At 40.6% G+C, this 20,388-nt stretch overlaps 1 protein-coding gene across 2 annotated transcripts in view; it reads left to right on the top strand.

Annotated features, from left to right (window-relative positions):
- Positions 1–20,388, top strand: part of fbxw4 (F-box and WD repeat domain containing 4) — a 185,625-nt gene that overhangs the window by 15,360 nt on the left and 149,877 nt on the right. Inside the window, exons 4-5 of one of the 2 annotated variants that reach the window (XM_075481743.1) lie at positions 123–255; positions 574–659. The exons of the other annotated variant lie outside the window; for it this stretch is intronic. Coding sequence (XP_075337858.1) covers positions 123–255; positions 574–659 — 219 coding nt within the window. The remainder of the gene's footprint in view (positions 1–122; positions 256–573; positions 660–20,388) is intronic. 2 annotated transcript variants of the gene reach the window in all.

Here is a 20,388-nt window from a genome sequence, read left to right as displayed (position 1 = left end):
CGAACTATCCCTTTAAATGTTTTTTTCTCTTTCAGTAAAGGCTAATGTTATCCTGATATTTTAACTAGCTACGGTCATTATGGAAAAAGCCTAAAGATTTGACTTCCCTTTGTCTGGGTCAGCGATGGCAAGATTCTGGTCCACAGCAGAAGAAGTGACTTGCCATTACGATTGTCAGGACATACCCAGGAGGTGAATTGCCTAGACTCAAAAGACGGACTCATCATCAGTGGATCTAGAGACCGAACAACCCGAGTAAGACAACTTATATAGTTACTTGCTAATTGTGATATATGATAATATTTTTAATTCAAGTTTGTTTTCTTCGAAAATAAGACAACTCTTTGAAACACATTTATTTTCAAGTGAAAAATGCTTTATACAAATATGTGATGTGTATATATATCGCATATGAATAAAGTATTTTCTATGCTATGAATTTTACTTTATATTAAATTAAATCAAAGCTCTGTATATACCTGAATACCTATGTACTATGTACATATGTTATATATGTTGATATGTTTATTCATAGTCATAAAAAAATCTTATTGATGGCATTTGTGTCTCTAGATTTGGACTTTGAATTCCAGCTTCCCCAGGGCTACAATTCCCATGTTTGACAGAGTGTGGTCTGTTGCTATTAGTCCAACACTCAGGTAAGGATTTGCTCACAATCACTTACACGTTTTTGGTTAGATACAAGGAGATTTCCATACAAAAGCACACAAAAAATACTTGAAGAATTTTTCCTCCGCCTTTTTCTACTTGAGAGGATTAACCATTAAAGCTGCAGTCTGCAGGATTTGTTGTTGTCATACGTAAAGTCCTACTTTTTGGCATTTTAAGAGTTTACATGATCTATCAGAACGCTTGAAGTTGAAAACGGTGACCTCCGTAGTCACAAAATGCAAGAAATGCTTATTTTTTAACCGAAAAATAAAAAGTTATTCAACTTCCTGTCCCGCCCCATCAAAACACATGAGAACTCGTGCACGTAGACGTGCACGCCAGATGCGCTTACACGACTCCTCATTCATCAACTCACCTGTCATTTGCGATCATGGAAGACACAGTAAGTAGACAAGCCCGTAATGAAGTTCAATAGTCTAGATAAATAAGCGTGGGGACGAGCCTACCTTGTATCGCGCGTGCACAATTGGTGATTGACAGGCAGCAGAGCCCAGCTTGTAAACCTGATTGGTTACCTTTTACCGGTCTGGTCTGCAATTTTGTAAACAAACCTGCTGGCTTTGGAGGGACCTAGCGGGACAAATAGGGGACCTAGAGAACTATTTTTTTTTTTGTATTGGGGTATTTAATGTACTACTTTCAGAATCCCCGGACAGTTCCCGGCATTATGCTTGAAAAAGAGTTGCAGACTGCAGCTTTAAGCTGATAAAAAGTTGTAAACTTACTATCAGTATATGCCCAGCTTCTCCCACAAGTTGAAGACCCCATTCGATGGAGGAAAAAGTAGATTTGCTAAGATATATAGGAATATTGGTAACAAGAAAAATAAAGTTTTAAAAAAAATGTTTTTGAAGAATTGTGTCATCAAATAAAGATGTAACAGAATATTTGCATGAAGTAAGGTTTAAATTTGGGTAATTCTAGTATTGTACTTTCAACATATAGGTGCTATTACGCAATATATACACTGCTCAAAAAATAAAGGGAACACTAAAATAACACTTCCTAGATCTCAATGGGAAAAGTTCAAAGATTGAAAAATCGTTATTCATTACATAGTGGAATACGTTGAGAACAAAATAACTAGGGTTCTCAAAGTTAACACGTTAATTTTGGCGATTAATTTAAACATTAAATTACGGCTGATTACGGCTCAAGTTACGGCTGACCCTTAACCTTTGCTCACGTGCGCGGGCAAACCGGGCAAACATCTATTCTAACTAAAGGAGAGTCTATGGCGGAAAGATGGATAAGGACGGACTTTTAGTGGGAAAGTTTCATTTTCAAAAGTTGCCCGAAGGCTCATTGGACAAAACCAAGGCAATTTGCACAGTTTGCAAAGCCGAATTTAATAACCACAGAAGTAACACGCCTTTAGCGCATCACCTCAAAGCAAAACACCCTGCTGAAATTACCTCCACGTGACCTCGCCAGTCTACACTACAGGAGTGTGGCACTCGTGGGTGAATAACGAAACCTGTAAGAGAAAAGTTAACCAATTCCTTGGTTACTTGGATAGTTAAAAACTGCCGCCCAATTAGCACAGTAGAGGATGATGGACTGGAAAGTAATTTGTGTTGCATCGGGAGATACCTCTTATAATTTACCCACGAGAGGAACCTTCGTGTCAAGAATACACACATTGTATGAGGATGAGAGGGCACAGCGGACGTACATGCTTGAGCAAGCAAAGCACATCGCTCTCACAGGTGACCACTGGATGTCTGTCAACAACGATAATTATTTGGGCGTCACAGCGCATTTCATTGATCAAAACTGGGCTCTGCAGTCGTTTGCACTTACTGTGAGTAAAAACGAGGAGCGACATTATGCTTAGGCATGCGCTAACCATTTTCTGGTTGTTGCAAACAAATGAGAAATCAAATAAAAGTTGATTTGAAAGTGTTCTGGCCAAATGTCGCAAGATTGTCGGGCACTTTGAGCATAGTCCATCTAACGCTCAGGAATTAAATGAACAGCAAGTTGCACACGGACTTAAGTAAGAATCCCTTGCACAGGACGTTGCAACAAGATGGAATTCTACGCTGGAGATGGTAAAGAGGATCCAGAGACACAAATCTCCACTGACCACTACCCTGGCGCAGCAAAAGAGCAAGGTTTCCATGTTGACAAGCTCCTGGAGCTTGCCAAACTGATTCAGATACAGATAATGAGGAGGAGTCCATAGAGCATTGTCTGGATCGCTACAAAGCAGAGCCAAAAATGGACATAGAGGGGTGTCCACTACAATGGTGGTCAAAGAGAGAGGGAGCACATGCCAGGCTGGCACCCATTGCACGCAAGTACCTGTCAGCCCCTGCAACCACAGTGTCTTGTGAGAAATTGTTCTCACTCTCAGGCCACATTCAAAAGAAGCGAGTTTCTTTGTCCCCTGATAACGTAAACAAACTTGTCTGCCTCAGTAACTGGCTGAGTGTAAAGAAAGACTGAGTAAAATATGTCTATGGAGTGAAAAATGTTCAATGTTCTGAACTTTCAACAGTATCTTATTCTTTTTTGTATTTGCACTGTGCACCTTAAGCCATTAAAATGTTTTTTGAATTTAGATATACTTTCTCTGTGTTTATTCTACATTAATTTGATGATTTTACATAAAGAAATATTCATTATATTTATTTCATATATTCTCTTTTTTTTTTTTTTTTTTAAATCGATTGACAGCCCTATAAATCAACTAAAAATGATCAATGTAAATCAAAATTATTATCCCATGGCAGGCTTTGGAATCATAATAAAAATAAAAGTGGAAAATCTCATTACAGGCTGATCCAACTTAAGTGGAAATTCCTCAAGACAAGTCAAAATGAGGTTCAGTAGTGTGTGTGGCCTCCACCTGCCTGTATGACCTCCCTACAACACCTGGCCATGCTCCTGATAAGGCGGCGGATGTTCTCCTGAGGGATCTCCTCCCAGACCTGGATTAAAGCATCAGTCAACTCCTGGACAGTTGGTGGATGGAACGAGACATGATGTCCCAGATGTGCTCGATTGGATTCAGGTCTGGGGAACAGGCAAGCCAGTCAATAGCTTCAATGCCTTCATTATGCAGGAACTGCTGACATACTTCAACCACATAAGGCCGAGCATTGTCATGCATCAGAAGGACCGAGGGCCCACTGCACCAGCATATGGTCTCACAATGGGTCTGAGGATCTCATCCTGGTAAGTAATGGCAGTCAGAGTACCTCTGGCTAGCACATGGAGGGCTGTGCGGCCCTCAAAAGAAATGCCTCCCCACACCATTACTGACCCACCGCCAAACCGGTCATGCTGGAGGATGCTGCAGGCAGCAGAACGTTCTCCACAGCGTCTCCAGACTGTCACGTCTGTCACGTCTGTCACATGTGCTCAGTGTGAACCTGCTCTCATCCGTGAAGAGCACAGGGAGCCGATGGTGAATCTGCCAATCTTGGTGTTCTCTGGCAAATGCCAATCGCCCTTCACAGTGTTGGGCTGTAATCACAAGCCCCACTTGTGGACGTCGAGCCTTCATACCACCCTCATGGAGTTTGTTTCTGACAGTTTGAGCAGAAACATGCATATTAGTGGCCTACTGGAGGTCATTTTGCAGGGCTCTGGGAGTGTCCCTCCTGTTCCTTCTTGCACAAAAGAGGAGGTAGTGGTCCTGGTGCTGGGTTGTTGCTCTCCTACAGCCCCCTCCAAATCTCCTGGTGTGCTGGTCCTGGTATCTCTTCCCTGCTCTGGACACTGTGCTGAGAGACACAGCAAACCTTCTTGCCACAGCTCACATTGATGTGCCATTCTGGATGAGCTGCACTACCTGAGCAACTTCTGTGGATTGTAGACACCGCCTCATGCTACCTCTAGGGGTGAGAGCACTGACAAAATGCAAAGTGACCAAAACATCAGCCAGAAAGGATGAGAACAGAGAAATGGTCTCTGGTCACCACCTGCAGAACCACTCCTTTATAGGGGTTGTCTTGCAAATTGCCTCTCATTTCCACCTATTGTCTGTTCTATTTGCACAACAGCAGGTGAAATTGATTCACAATCAATGTTGCTTCTTAACTGGAGAGGTTGATTTCACAGAAGTGTGATTGACTTGGAGTTACATTGTGTTTAGGTGTTCCCTTAATTTTTTTGATCGGTGTATAGGGAAAAATGACTCAGTTCAACTTTAAAAATGTTGTTTATTTTTTTTCCCATTTTAATAGTATCAGTGTATTTGGGGCGAGATGAAGCAAATTAGGAAGGAAAACCATCACATCTTAACTGTAACTTAACCTCTCAAATAATTCAATTGGAAGTTTGTTCAAGAATTAAAAATCTTTGTCTTGTAGGGGAAGAAAATAATTTCGCCAGTTTTTAGCTAGCCAATTGAATATTTTATTTATTTATTTGACTTTATTTGCCATCAGAGGCGCACCTTGTCAACAGGCAAGGCAGGCAACTGCTTGGAGCCCCGAGCCACTAGGGGGCCCCCGAGAGCTGAGGTCCATTCAATGAAAGATTGTCTAGTTACTTTATAAACTGTCTCAAACAGTGGCGAACGTTCGTGGTGAACATGTTTTCTTTGAACATTTAAAGCAATACAATGTAACTTCTCAAAAAGTCCATTATGGAGCTCCCCCTACAGGCTTGGAGGTAATGTAAGGTTACACTGTCGTAAATACAACACCCTTTCGCTTTCACGTTTCACGTTTGTTGACGAACCGGTGAGGAGTCAGAAGGTGCAAGCTATGTCGACCGAGAAGGTAAGAGTAATCAAATGTACCTGGGAGCGTGAGAGGGGTCTATTTGTTTTTGCGGTAGGTGTGCCAGAAAGCAAGTCGAAGTACTTCCGCTCAGCTCCCGGGCCGCTCCCGGGCCGGTCCAGCAAAGTTACATAGCGCAGTTATTCCAACTCAGACCCCCGAAGGGCATAGGAGACAGGCCAATAGTAATATTAAAACTCATTCTAGCCGCACAATTTTTTTCAAGCTGTTATTTTAAAGCTGCAGTCGGCAGGTTTTCAAAATTACGAGTCTAAAGTCGGAAAATTCGAACTGATACAACTTTCAGGTCCCTCCCCCAACCTCTAACAAGCTCCGAATCGGCCCCCAAACCCCTCCCCCTCTGTGGACGAGGTTGTGCACGTGAGTTTACACCAGTGTGAGCGCACACAAGCTGGGGCAGACTCACGCTCATCAGCGTGTGCACAAGCTGTGATTGACAGGTCGGATTCCTCCACCCTAACTTGATTGGTTAAAAACAGCCGGGAGCGCTCGGTTTTTGCAAGCATGATTACAGGCTTCAGAGGGAGCTACAGATTTCGTTATTTTTCCTAAACAGCCTATTTAATATTCTACTTCCAGAATCCCATGACAGTTCAAGCTAATATGACTAAAAAAAAGTTGCCGGTAGAAGGTAGAAATGTTACATAGTACTGCTTTAAATTTAAATGATTTAGTCAAAGATTGTCTAGTTAACATGCCATTCTATAATTCCATAATTGCATTGTTGACTTCGTCAAACTCACGTCAAGTTCCACTGTAGGCTATGTTCGCGGAGAACTAGCCCCTCAGAGTGTTTGCGATTGTTGGCAACGTTCGCCGGAAATTCAAGGCTAGTGGAAAATAAAAACCATACTTATGAAATGGATATCATGAACAGCTTTACTTGTCACAAAGAATCTTTAAATGAACACAATTATTATTGGATGGCCAGCTACACCCGGTAGATAAATAGCAACAGGCGAATATCAAGTGCCAACGTAGACAACGTTTAGTTATTTATTTATTCTTTACATGTATATTTTAAAAATAACAATGTTTTTCATGTTTGGAACATGTTTGGAATAAAAAGAGGTTTTATTTCATACATTTTTCGTTGGTGTCAGATGTTTTGGTGACGAACACAGGTCGGTAGGGCCTCCTAGGACTTTTTTGCTTGGGGGCCCCACAGACTCTAGAATCGCCACTGTTTGCCATTAGGGTATTTTTGTCTTGCTGATTCATTAACGGTTTACATTTAAGTTTGCACAGATGTATATAACCCCTTATATAATGATATATTAAAAATGTTACTTTTTAAATGCTTTAGTAAGTTGTTTAGCCATTGAGGCTTATTCTTAGAATTCAGAAGTGTTTCTACTGTGCTTATTTTGTAATTTTCTTTGATAAGGTTTGATTAAGCTTATAATTGAGTGATGATATTTTGTAATATTTTTTTTGGTAGGCTTTCGAACCTTCTTCGAGTTCAGATTTTTTTCTTTCAAATTTTTTAGATTTATAATTTTTCTCCCTTGAAAATTTGAATTCAATTGAATAACAAGGTGAATAGAAATGGTGAGAGTGCCATCCCTTCTGGCTCTCCTGTTCGGATATCTCTCATACATACAACCCTTCAGCCCCTGAAGGTGACTGCAGTTAGTCAGTAATTCAGGTAACTGTGGATGCATCTAAATCTAAATAATTTTCTAAAGCTTATCACATACCTGCTCATAGGGCTGAACGATCTATCGTTTTCGACCGAAAATCGCGATCTCAAACAACACGATTTTGCGATCGTCAAAGCTGCGGTTTTTTTTGGTGCATTTTTTTTTTTTTTTTTTTTTTTTTTTTTTTTTTGAAAAGCTGCCGTCGGCAGATTTTCAAAATTGCGAGTCTAAACTCGGAAAATTCGAACTGATACAACTTTCAGGTCCCTCTCCAACCTCTAACAAGCTCGAATCGCCCCCCCAAACCCCTCCCCCTCTGTGGAGGTTGTGCACGTGAGTTCACACCAGTGTGAGCGCACACCAGCTGGGGCAGACTCATGCTCAGCAGCGTGTGCACAAGCTGTGATTGACAGGTAGGATTCCTCCACCCTAACTTGATTGGTTAAAAACAGCCGGGAGCGCTCGGTTTTTGCAAGCATGATTACAGGCTTCAGAGGGAGCTACAGATTTCGTTATTTTTCCTAAACAGCCTATTTAATATTCTACTTCCAGAATCCCATGACAGTTCAAGCTAATATGACTAAAAAAAAGTTGCCAACCGCAGCTATTTTTTGGGGCTTTTTATGCCTTTAATGTTAGGACAGTTTGAGAGAGACAGGAAGCAGGGGGCAGAGAGAGGGGAAAGACACGCAGCACAGGGCCGCCCGGTGCGGGAGTCGAACCAGGGCCAGCCGCATTGAATTAATTTACACTGAAACTTGATTTAAAGAAAATAAATCGTGGTTGAAATCGAAATCGCAATCTCTGCCAGAAAAATTGCAATTTCAATTTTTTCTTAAAATCGTTCAGCCCTACCTGCTCATACTGTCTTTTGTAAAAACACTGAGAAAGTGAAAGCACGTCATACTTGCAGTGCTGTTTGCTTTAATAACAGCGGTTTTGTTAAAACATGCTGGGGATATTTGTTTTTAAACAAATATTTTTGGTGATCGGTAATTGTATTTACAGTTAGTGACCATTTTTTGGAGAAGGGCATGTCACATTGATAAGAGATACTACTGTTATATTATTGTGTTGTGGACAGATGGTAATATTTTTCCATCTGCAGTGTTGTACAGTATAGCTAACATGCAGCCAGCGAAAGAAACAACAATGAAGATGAAGACAAAAACAGAAATGGCAAAACTCTGTCCACATGCCGCAATGTATATTATTGTTTCTTTCTGTAAGGCGCATTATTGTGATCATCTCCACTGTTGCCATGTTTATTATTGTCTGAAACTGATGTCAGAACTCGGAAGTGAACTCTGAACTCTGCACTCTCCTCTGGTGCATATATTGCATAATAACCATGCCAACTTAAAGCTCGGATGGGATTATGTGGCCACTGATGCTTGACAACTTTTGAAACGTACGTACCTATTTATGTACGTAAAGGGAGCATAAATGAGTATTAAATGAGTATGTAGTCTAACTGTGTTGATTCCTGGTGTCCCAAACTGGCTCTTGTCACATGAAACATAGCATCTTTGGTGGGAAAACAGCTTGAGCCCGTTAGTGAGGTGGAGTGGTACAACTTGATACAATTGGGCTCACGTCCACAAACAACATAAGCTCTAGAATCAAAGTTTTGGCTAGGGACTGGACTCTCTCATACTCTTGAGTTGCCCAGGAGGAGAGGCACCAGGAAGGCTGGAGTGACATTGGGTGGCATGATCGGCAGGAACGGCCTCACTGATCTGAACCAAAGTGGGGTTTTTTTGTATCTACATGTTATTCATGGATTTTCCATTACAAACACAGTGTTCTGGTATAAGTTGACCCATAAGTAAACTTGATACCAAGTCACCTAAAGCCAAAGGTTGATGCTAGATGTTTTAGTCGCATCAACAGACCTGCGGGCATATGTCTTGGACACTCGGGTGAGGAGAGGGGCAACTGATCACCAACTGATGGTGTTAGATCTTTTGGCAGGGAAGGCTGGTAGAGAGACCTGGTAAGTCCAGACAGGTTGTTAGGGTGAAATGGGAATGTCCACTGACTGAAATCTTCAATGTACACCATTCAGAGAGTTTTTCTCACTTTAAGGGGAGGTTTGGGACATGGAATCCAAATCGAATGTGTTCAGGCATCTATCACAGATAAGACTTCCAGGAGCTGTGGCCAGGTTGTCAGTGCCTATCATTGTGGACATTAGAGGACATTAGTTTAAGTAGTTCATGCATCTAACTATACTGCCTTCTGGTCACCTCCACTTGGAGGTTAGTTATTATCTAAAGTCTGGACAATGGGGACGTCAGCAAATTATCGGACACACTAGATATTCGATTGGAGATGTGGATATGTCTGCAAGCATCCTTATTGAGTGCCAATAAAATCCACAGATTTACCTCAAATAAAGGATGTGGCAGATTATTTGAGGGTTGATTTCATAATTGACATTTCTGGATCGTGTTCACCTGTGGCTTCTTTGATAAAGCTTTAACCTGTATTTGTATGTAGCATGCACACTGTGTTCACAGATCATCATTTCTTCAATCATTTCTTGAAGAATGCCTGAGCAGATAAACCTGTATGACTTTTTTTTCACAAAAAAATCAAATCAACAAATAATGTCACCTCAAAGAAACAATTAAATTCAAGCCAATTAAAATCCAATTTGTTGTAATACAATCATAATCCAATCAAATCAAATTAATTAAATTTCAAATTAATCCAATTCATACATACAGAATATCATATACTGAAAAAAGTGGCCCAGCTAAGGAAACCATCTTCTCTTCGATCCAATATATATACAACATATTTTAATGACAACAATGGTGTTATATTTACATCGACAAAAAGTGAGAAAAGGTGTATCATGGGATGCCCCCCAGCAATCTAGTTATGTGTAACAGGAGTGTGAGGACCCAATTGCAGTAACCCAAACCATAGGATCGTTTAATAAAGAGTCTTTTTTTAATCTCCTCTTGAATGGTCCTTACAGCAAACAAGCAATAGGTAAGCATTTCAAAAACAGGCTTAATCCCAGAGTCTCTTGAGATGTCTAACCTCTTGTTTAAGGTGCTGTTTACACATACCCGGGTATTTTGAAAAACGAAGACCTTTCCCTCCGTTTGTGCCTTTCGTTTATACACAAACGGAGTTTTTTCCTCCGAAAACGAAGCTAAAAAAAAACTCCGGCAAAAGTGGAGATTTTTTAAAAACTTCGTTTAGCGTTTGTGTGTAAACTGGTTGAAAGAGACGAAAACGGAGTTTTCAGAATGGAATACGGAGTTGTCGTCATAGTACAGAGCCCCGCCCCTATCCGTCATGTTGGCAGAATGCTAGCGTGAGAACGCCTTTCTCTCCGTCCATTGTTTATCTAGCAAGCATGGAGGTACTAGCAGCATTTCTGTTGTTGAGAGCTATATTCGCTTGTGTGATTTTGAAAATTAGTCATACAATGTATTGAACAACAAAGACATTTTCACGGCTTTAGCAGTTTTATAGTCCAGCGCAACGTGTAAAAGTAGCTCAGTCTCGCTATCAGTCCACACACATGAGCCTGGCGCAATATTTTCTTCTTGAAAAGGATCCGAAAGTTCTTCCTGTCAGCGGTTCTCTATTAGGCTTCTGATTGGCTTGTGTGGAATTCTCATTGTTCTAACACTGCCAATGTCAGGCTTGGCGTAATTTAACAGCTCCTGATAGCGTATTTCTCCGGATCAATGTAGACGTGTTTTTTTTTAAAAACGGGGCTGTGCGCACCTAGTTTTTTTTGCAAACGAAGGTTAAAAAATATGCGTTTTTCAAAATACCCGGGTATGTGTAAACGGCGCCTAAGTCCGACAAGTTGATGCAATCCGGCATAGTAGCAGCAGAACTCCACACCAGTAGGGAAAACACAGAGATCGTGGTCGGAGACAAAAGGCGTAATAGTTTACCGGGAGAACGATGGGACAGGTTAGTCAAAGGCAGACAGGGTCGGCAATGGGAGATCAGTCCAAAGGAAAATGCTGGAGAATCTTGCATGGAGGCTAACAACAATCTGACAGTGAGTCTGTGAACCAGAGAGGCTTAAATACAAGCTTGATTACAGATGAGGAGCACCAGAGTGCACAGGTAAACAGAGTAGGCTGATGAGGTGGGAGTGGCCGGCACTTCTGAAACAGATTAACATCTTTTCCACGACCACAGGATGTGTCTTCCGACATGGTTGTTTAAGAAATGAGAAGTTACTCACTGCATCAGTTAGGGTAAAATGACTTGCCAGCTGAAATATAGTCATCTATGCAGTTATTATCCAATGCTTGGTTAAATCCAGGTGATGACTTTTTATTTCGACAGGCAGTGTATTTTGCCATAAGAATTTATATTAAGCTATCAGCATTGTGTTAAACAAAACAGAAGTGAATGGGAGCAGTTCATAATATTAATTTATGGTCTGAGTTGGAGAGAAAGCTTCAGTTACCTGTCTTTTTTCTTTTTGTTCAGCAATATTTTCAGGTGTTTGGTGATACAGGGTTTATTACTGGTGAAGCACCCTACTGTCCATGTGGAGGTAATATACACAAGTTAATGTAGACTGTCATTCACTTAGTTATGGCTTTGATATAATCTCCATGTGGCTCAAAGTGCATTATACTCTGTGGACTTCCTGAGATCACTTTTTCATAGTCCATACAATCACAGGTTGCTGCGGCACAATGTGTGTATAAGTTGGAGTAGGGAAGAACCAGATCATCATCTAATTTTCCTAATGGAGGACAGGTAAAGAGACTGTACATCTTTTACATTTGCTTAGAATGAATTCAACTTTTTATTTTCTCTGGTGGAGTACTTAAAGACATGGTTGGTAATCCTGTTCAGAAACACATTTTGTAATACTGGGTGAAATGGTCCGTGTATCCTGAGAGAAATCTATACAAGATGTATTTAGAAAAAGGGACGAAAATAATCAGACCTCTGTGGCAGCTGCAGGACTGAGAAAAAGCTGACGCTGATCTCGGATTGGAGCGCCTACAAAAAACCAATCAGATGCCTCTGCTTTCTGCCTACGCCCCCCTCTGTCGGCTCCCTGCTTCGTGTGCGCACGCGGTTCTACCGGCTTTGGATGAAGCACTGACGGAATGGGGAGGTGGGGGATGGAGCTTAGAGGAGGGGACACTTTCGAATCTTGCTAGTTCTCTTGCTAGCTCTCTAGGATTACCTACCATAGCTTTAACAAACTGCTTTTGTATGGTTGGAAGTGCAACAGAGAAGGAGACGTGGTTAAAAGAGCTTTGACAGCAGTACCAGATTATATATGCACTGTTACCAGAATATCACAGGTGAACATACAGTTAATGTCCCGGGTACAAATCCGCTCCTTCACAGTGAGATGTCCAGAACAACACCATATGTTGTTAACAAGTACTGCAATGCCTCGACCTTACCTTTTGCAGATACTTCTGAGTTTTGTCTGCCCGTATTTTTTGAGTCTGATATATGCTTCTGCAGCTTTGTATTTCATTGAAACACATTCTTGCATTCTTGGTCTTCTTTTTGTGTCCTCCTGAGTTCTCCTGGCTTGCTCATTGTATCTGCTAATCATCTGAAGTTTCCCATCAGTATTGAGGGGAACTTGGTTTGAAATTCTTTCGCCTATTCCTTTGTTTTTACCCAAAATCTACTAAATGTATTCTTCAAATCCTCTTGGATTTGGGATCTGTTTTTCGGGTTTAGCTAGCATTTGGAAGGCTCAATCAGCTGCTCCCATTTATAGACAACTCCTCCGCTGACATTGTAACTCATCATGAATGTATGAGTATGAAGTGGATCCACTCAAGCAGCACTGCTTCCAAATCCGTGCTGCAAAATCTCTCGAAAAACAGCGCCATGCTGGAAAAATTGTTCAATAGCAAACCTTAAAAAAAATACTGAACACACACAATATGATTGGATATACTGCAACTTGCTGCCACTATATTGTAGTGCATTCTGGAATTGTTTAGGATATTTTGGAATATCATGTACCCTTTGTGAAAACCCATTTCCAGATTAGAATTTTCTGCAATACAGTGGTCTTAAATATGTAATTTGTTCATTCATTTGAGGCTTTATTGAAGAGATACAGATTTCTTTTAGTTTCACTGATCTTGCTAACCAACTACATTGTATTTAGAAAACATTAACAAATAAAAATTTGATGCATTCATCGCACTCAAAAAAGTTTGGATAGTGCCATGTTTGCCATTTCGTTACATCACTCCCTTTGAATTAACCCTCTGGAGTCTAAGGCCTTTTCAGAGACTTTGAGGCAGTTGTCACCACCTTGACATTTTCAAGTATTTCAACTAACTGTAAACATCTATGCAAAAGTGACACATATCGTTGTATTTGGAAAAGCCTAACAAAAAACAATATAAGAGTGAAGTGAATGTAATACAAACAAGTTTTATTTAAATTGAGGGGAAACACAACTGTACAAAAAAACAAGTTTTAGAGGTCTTCAAACAGTGCAAGAAAACTAACTATAAATATATCTAGCCAAGACTTTTGAAGGTTGAACCTTGTAAACAAAAGTGTTGGCTGCATAAAAGTAAAAAGTGCAGTCAGAAATGTTTTTTTTGTTTTCACACAAACTGTAAAAAGTATTTGTAACTCCAGGCAGTGTCTCTGTTAGTTGAATACTAATTAGATGGGTGTGTAACACCCCTGATTCCCCCCACCCCCCTGTCACTCTCCATGTGATAATTGTCTCTCACTGGCAGGACATTGCTGCCTTCCCCTACATGCTGGCTGAATGGGGTGTGTTCTCACCTGTGAATAGCCACTCAATCACCTGGTACTTTACATGTGAATAGCGATAGGTGTGGCCTAGGAAGCTGCTACAGTCTGAGACAACAGAAAATCCAAAGATTTCTGTTCACTCTCTTTAAAAAGGGCCAGCTATATAATTTATTTTATAATATATATATATTTGAAAACTAGAAGTTTCAAGGTTTTTAATGGTGTCACTTATATGTTTCAATTCCAAAGGCCACAGAGTTACAGATGTGTTTTTGGAGATGTGTCAAAAATGCCCACCGGTGGGCTTTAGACCCCAGAGTGTTAAACCTTTTAATTGTTTGGCTACTTTGGATAAAAATAGTTGAAGATTTGCAAGACGATTCTGTAACCATTCTTCCAAAAACAAGATTTCTGCCAGCCCCACCCACTCCCATAACCATATGTGACTCCCCCTTAGGCACTGAAGTATTTCCGCTTCCTGGGAGCCATAGTCACACAGGACCTGAAGTAGGAGCTGAACATCAGACCTTAATCTTCAGCTTGACGGCTTCCGTCACCCCTGGCATCCACCAGCGGGTCACAGCTGTTTGAAGCTACATCTCCAGTGGAAATCCTGAACATGGTCCATTGAGATTACATGTCCCCAACCTCCTCTGGTAGGAGGAAAAAATATTCTGGAGGTATGAGTTGAAGAACAGACCTTGTCTGGTGGACAGGGGCCTGCACCCAACATTCCCACTCCACCTCTCTCTACCTGTTTGGCTTACCAGGTCTGTTCTGCAGTCTTTCCCACCGTGGGTCCAACTCACCACCAGGTGGTGATCCGTTGACAGCTCTGTCCCTCTCTTCACTCAAGTGTCTGAGTCATAATGCTGCAAGTCTGATGATACAACTTACAAAGTCAATTATCAAGCTATGGCCTAAGGTGGCATGGTACCAGGTACAATTATGAATTACCTTATGCTCGAACATGGGATTCTTAATTCCAATCCATGACTAGCACAGAAGTCCAAAATCATAAACACTGCTCAGGATAAGATCAGGAAGGCCAATTAAGCCTTTCCAGATCATTCCATCATTGCCCACATGGGCATTGAAGGCTCCAGAAGAACAATGGAATCCCCAGGTGGCACCCCCTCCAGAACTTGAACAAAGCAATTTTATGAAGGCTGGGTAATCTGAGCTGCTGTTTACTGCATATGCACAAACACACAGTAGTACTTGCAGCAGTAGCAAGGAGGCACTCGCATTAACCGGGGAGAACTCCAACACAGAGACACTTAGCGTGGGGTTTATGAGTATTCCCACACCCACCCGATGCCTCTCTAACTCTGGAGTTTGAGAGAGTTCTACTTCACTTCAGTGGTTTGGTACCACTCCATCTCACACACCAGACTCTTTCCCCACCAGTTCCACTTCCTAAAAGCTAATTTGCAATGGTGGGATTCAGCACACCTCGTCCCTGCCTTTGCCTGCTGCCCAGCTCGCATTGCACCCAGGTTCGAATTTACTCCCTGTGAGTGATGGGCCCACGTGAAAGTGGCATCCTGGTGCTTTTTCGGGCTGATTTCAGCCAAGCCCTAGAAACCAAGGATCAGCCTCATTTTCCTTTTTCGGGGTGAGGTGACTGTCTTAAGCTGATGCTGTTCTATCAAGGTCTTTAAATCTTAGTCTGAGAGGCTGAAATGTATAGATCCCCACTGACAAATTAAAGTAGTTGAAGAGTCGTCCCCCATGCAATTTAAAGGCAATGAAAGATTTTTTCATGGCAGAAAATACGACATTCAGGAAAGCAAATGAGATTTTAGGGGATCAAGAAGTGCTTGAGGGGAACCTTTTAAAACTCAACCCGCTTTCATTCCTTGACCACTATTGTTGATTTGAATTATTTAACCCTGATACATTTAAAGTTTAACCCCTGGGTTTTAGTCTTAAGATAATAACTTTTTCTCATAAGCTAATAAGAATTCCAGAATAGCAGCACACATTTCTGGTGACCTTTTTTTTTCCTAGTTCTTGACTCAAAGAGTCTCTGTGATCCAAGACAGGCTGTGTAGCCAGGGATAAAATCTGCTCGAATGGGTAAATTAATTTCCACCAGCTTTTAAACAGTTAGTTTAGGCTAGATATTATTTACATGTTTATTTAAGAATAAATTTACAAACTTAAGATTACCTTTGAAGTGTCTTCAATTTTTGAGAATTTAATTTAGTAGGTATCTCACACCCAGCCATCCCATTTGTAGAGTGCTAGATCTGTGCAGCCTTCTATTGAACGATTTTGATCAAAAGCATGCTCTGCATGAGCCACCTTTGCATGAACCTACAGCACAGACAGTAATGCCCAGAAATTGACATATCTTTTGTTAGTTTAGCTGTTAAAGGGACACTATGTAATATTAAGTCATTTATTAGCTCAAATCAACATATTCATTCATAAATTAGTCCTCATTGGTGTAAAATGATCTCTGTCAAAAATCTCACTTATCCTCCTGAGTGAAGAATAACTTGTCTGTATCTACATAGAGCGGGCAAGCTCTATGGAGGCTGCCATGTCCTTCCGGTCTATGAAAAATGACGAAGTGCCGAGAGGGACAAAAAGCACTTCGAATCGCGTTTTCCCCAACGCCAGGCCTGCAAGCGGAAATGACGTCATTTTGACGTCACGTCCGCCGAATGGCTTATTACTGGCGCTAATGGTAAATAGATTTTATCTCGTAATTTATCCCACTAATAATGCATTGATTGTTACCAAACTTCTGCCGTAGCACACATAGGCTCTTAACTCACAAAACGAGGCATTAGAAAGTTTGTAAGTTTACCGGGAGTTTATTTAAAAAAACACTTTCCAGATAGCAACTACACACTGCTGCTAACGCTAACGCCAACGCTTCATCGACGTCACTTCCGGTAACTCCCGGAATATGACTAATTGCATTGTTTGCACACCAAAGGCTATGTCAACTTATGTTGTCTGACATGTTATCTGTCATCTGTATTTATAGTGTTATTGTAAGTGTGTTATGTAATCCTTTGTACTGTGTGTCTTGATGTCTTTTTGTTTGTATGGACCTTGAGTCTGAATCTACAGCTTCTTGAATCTTGACACATACCGCCTACCGTAGTTCAAGAAGTTGCAACGCACAATTGAGAACGCGAGGCGCTAGAGAGCAAATTCATTCGACTTTGCAAAATAAAATTGCACCACTAGATGGGGGAAGAAATTACATAGTGTCACTTTAAGCAAAGTCTATTTGAAGTTACACTCATGAAGATGGCTTAAAGTTTTGATTTTCAACTTTAATTTGTGGGTATCTACATTGAAATTAGAGTGAGGGGACTCAAAATATGTTTCATGTGAAGGTGTTGGTTGTCCTTTCATTATTTGTGAACTATGAAATGGTTCTGCATTAATAAAGCTCCCTTCAACCTAAAGTAAGCGCTGCAGTGTTTAACAGTTTCTTTCACCCATTCACACAAATACCCGTACATCACTTTTTTGTGTGTGTGTGTATATGCTACTCACAAAAAGTTAGGGTTATTTGGCTTTCGGGTGAAATTTATGGAAAATGTAAAAAGTTCACACAACATGATATTATCTCATACAAGTAGGGCATTTAAGTTGAAGCATACACTGGTGATTTCCTCATCTCAAACAATTTATTGAAACAAAAGCCAACGACAGTGGTGTGTATACCACAAGAAAAAATGTCTACGTCTCGATATCTTGTCATATGCCCTCTGAGCATCAATTACAGCTTGACAATGACGTCTCATGCTGTTCACAAGTCGACTTATTGTCTGCTGAGGCATGGCATCCCAATCTTCTTGAAGAGCGGCCCTCAGGTCATTGAGGTTCTGGGGTACAGAGTTACGAGCCTCTACACTGTGACTCAGCTGATCTTACAGGTTTTCTATGGGATTCGGGTCTAGAGAAGGTGCAGGCCACTCCATTTCATCAGAGAAACTCCTACTGGTCCCTCGTCCAGCGTAAATGCTCCCTGGCCCATGCAAGACGATGACATCTGTGCCTGTTGGTGTAGTCAGGTACCCTTGCAGGTCTTCTAGCACGCAGACCGTGCTGATGTAAACGGATTCGAATGATCTGATGTGACACTTGGGTGTCTCTCACCTCCCTTAAATGTGCCTGGAGTTGAGTGGAATTAATCATTTGGTTCCGCAGGGCACTGTTCACAATGAAGTGGTCATCAGTGTGGGGATGTGGCCAAAGGACGTCCACTTCTATGCCTTTCTGTGACTCTTCCAATCTCTCTGTATCTTTGTTGGAACATGCTGATGACACTCTGTGACACTCTAAGCTCATTGGCCACATCCGTCTGAGAACATCGCATCACAATGGCGAGGTACTGTTGATCAATTGTAAGGTGTCGTCTTGGTCTCATGATGTCAAAATGTGAACAGCATGATGAGGAGGGCTGTTTCTAATTGAACCAGGAAATGTATTGGTCGATTCATGGATCAAACATCTGTTGTGAATTTTGCTGTTAAACTCCTTGTTAGAGAACAGCAACGTGTGCAAAAAGTACTGAAACATTGAACAGTTGGACATGTGCATTCAAAAGTTTACAGAAGGTCACATTAAGTTCACCTGTAAAGGTTATAATGCATTTTAGGTTCATCCTGAAATTTCTCCAAAAAGCCGAATTTCCCTAACTTTTTGAGTAGTGTATGTATATTAACAAAATGAATAGCACATTTTAATTAGAATTTGAATTTTATTGAAAAAGATATTTAGTCAATCCCTGAAGAGAAATTTTATTTTTGCAGTATAAGATAAATAATAGTGATTACTAAGTAATTTGCGATTATAGGCAGTCATTTCATAGGGTTAATGCTACTGACAGGTGTGGCCTTTTTTATTGCATGTCAAAGTCAAAGTCAAATTTATTTGTATAGCACATTTCATGTACAAAACAATTCAAAGTGCTTTACATAAAATGAAAGCATTGCAGCAGGGAGTGGAAGAAGCATTAATAATACATAAAATGATATAAAGAGAAACAAATAAAATAATTAAAATCAATTAAAAACAAGCAATAGTCTATTAAGTTCAAAGATACCCTGCAGATTTCATGCATGGACAAATGAGAAAAGAAATGTTTTTAACCTGGATCTAAAAATGTTTACATGTCTACAGTTTGTTCCACTTGTTTGCAGCATAACAGCTAAATGCTGCTTCTCCATGTTTAGTCTGGACTCTGGACTGGACCAGCTGACCTGAGTCCTTGGATCTAAGAGCTCTGCTAGGTTTATATTCTCTGAACATATCACAGATGTATTTTGGGCCTATACCATTCTGGGATTTGTAAACCATCAGCAGGCTTTTAAAATCTATTCTGTGACTGACTGGAAGCCAGTGTAAAGATTTTAAAACTGGTGTGATGTGTTCAGATCTCTTAGTCCGGGTTAAAACTCTAGCAGCAGTGTTCTGGATGAGCTGCAGATTTTTCATGCTCTTTTTGAGAAGTCCAGTTAAAAGACCATTGCAGTAATGGAGTCTACTGGAGATGAATGCATTGATGAGTTTCTCCTGGTCTTTTGGAGAGAGAAAACCTTAAATTCTGTTGATGTTTCTGAGATGGTAAAAAGCTGCCTTGGTGACAGCTTTGATGTGGCTGTTGAAAGTCAGATCTGAGTCTATCAACACTCCAAGGTTACGAACTTGGTCAGTGATTGTAAGAGCCCGAATCTCAAGATATTTACCAATGCTGACCCTCTTCTCTTTGCTACCAAACAGAATGATCTTAGTTTTGTCTTCATTTAATTGTAGAAAATTCTTTCTCATCCAGATGTTTACTTCCTCCAGACACTGACACTATACGTCTGCTGGGCTGCAGTCGTCAGGTGACAGAGACACACAAAGTTGTGTATCGTCTGCATAACTGTGATAATTGATGTTAAAGTTCTGCAATATCTGACCCAAAGGGATTCATAGATATGTTTTATTGCTGATTATTTTGAGGGTGTGCAATGTTCTCGGTTATGTGGCAACTTGTGCAGCATTCTTCTTTGCACATTATTTTGCGAGAACTTGTTTACTTGCTTTTTCATACATATCTTCTCACTCTCTCACAGAGAAACTGGGTTGCAATAAAAAGTAATCAAAGTTAAGTTTGATGGCAGTGCCATCAGTTAGTGAGTTAGCCATAACTACTATAACTACAGCAGTGATGTAATGATGATAAGAAAAAGCAGAGTGAGGATGGCCACTATTGTATTGTCCGAGAATGCAGAAATTAGTTTCATCCTTGCCTCCATTGATGTCTGCTTCAGAGTCCACGCTGAATTAGTTTTACAAACTGTAACAATATCATACAATGTGTTTACATACGTTACCTGTCATCAACACCTGCGCCATTTAATGTAGTAAAGGTATTAACTGTTGCTATCCCTCCAGTCACACCAAAAAAACACTCTAGCTTTACATGTAGATATAGATAATTATTCTATTGATTCAAATAAATTGTTTAGCAGTTTAGCTCAGTAAGTTCGCAAAAGAAGCTGAGATGCAGAGTATGA

The sequence above is a fragment of the Odontesthes bonariensis genome, chromosome 2 (assembly GCF_027942865.1).
Source record: "Odontesthes bonariensis isolate fOdoBon6 chromosome 2, fOdoBon6.hap1, whole genome shotgun sequence".
NCBI lineage: Eukaryota > Metazoa > Chordata > Actinopteri > Atheriniformes > Atherinopsidae > Odontesthes > Odontesthes bonariensis.
Note: the sequence above shows the minus strand (reverse complement) of the source record. Positions and strands in the feature narration are given on the sequence as shown.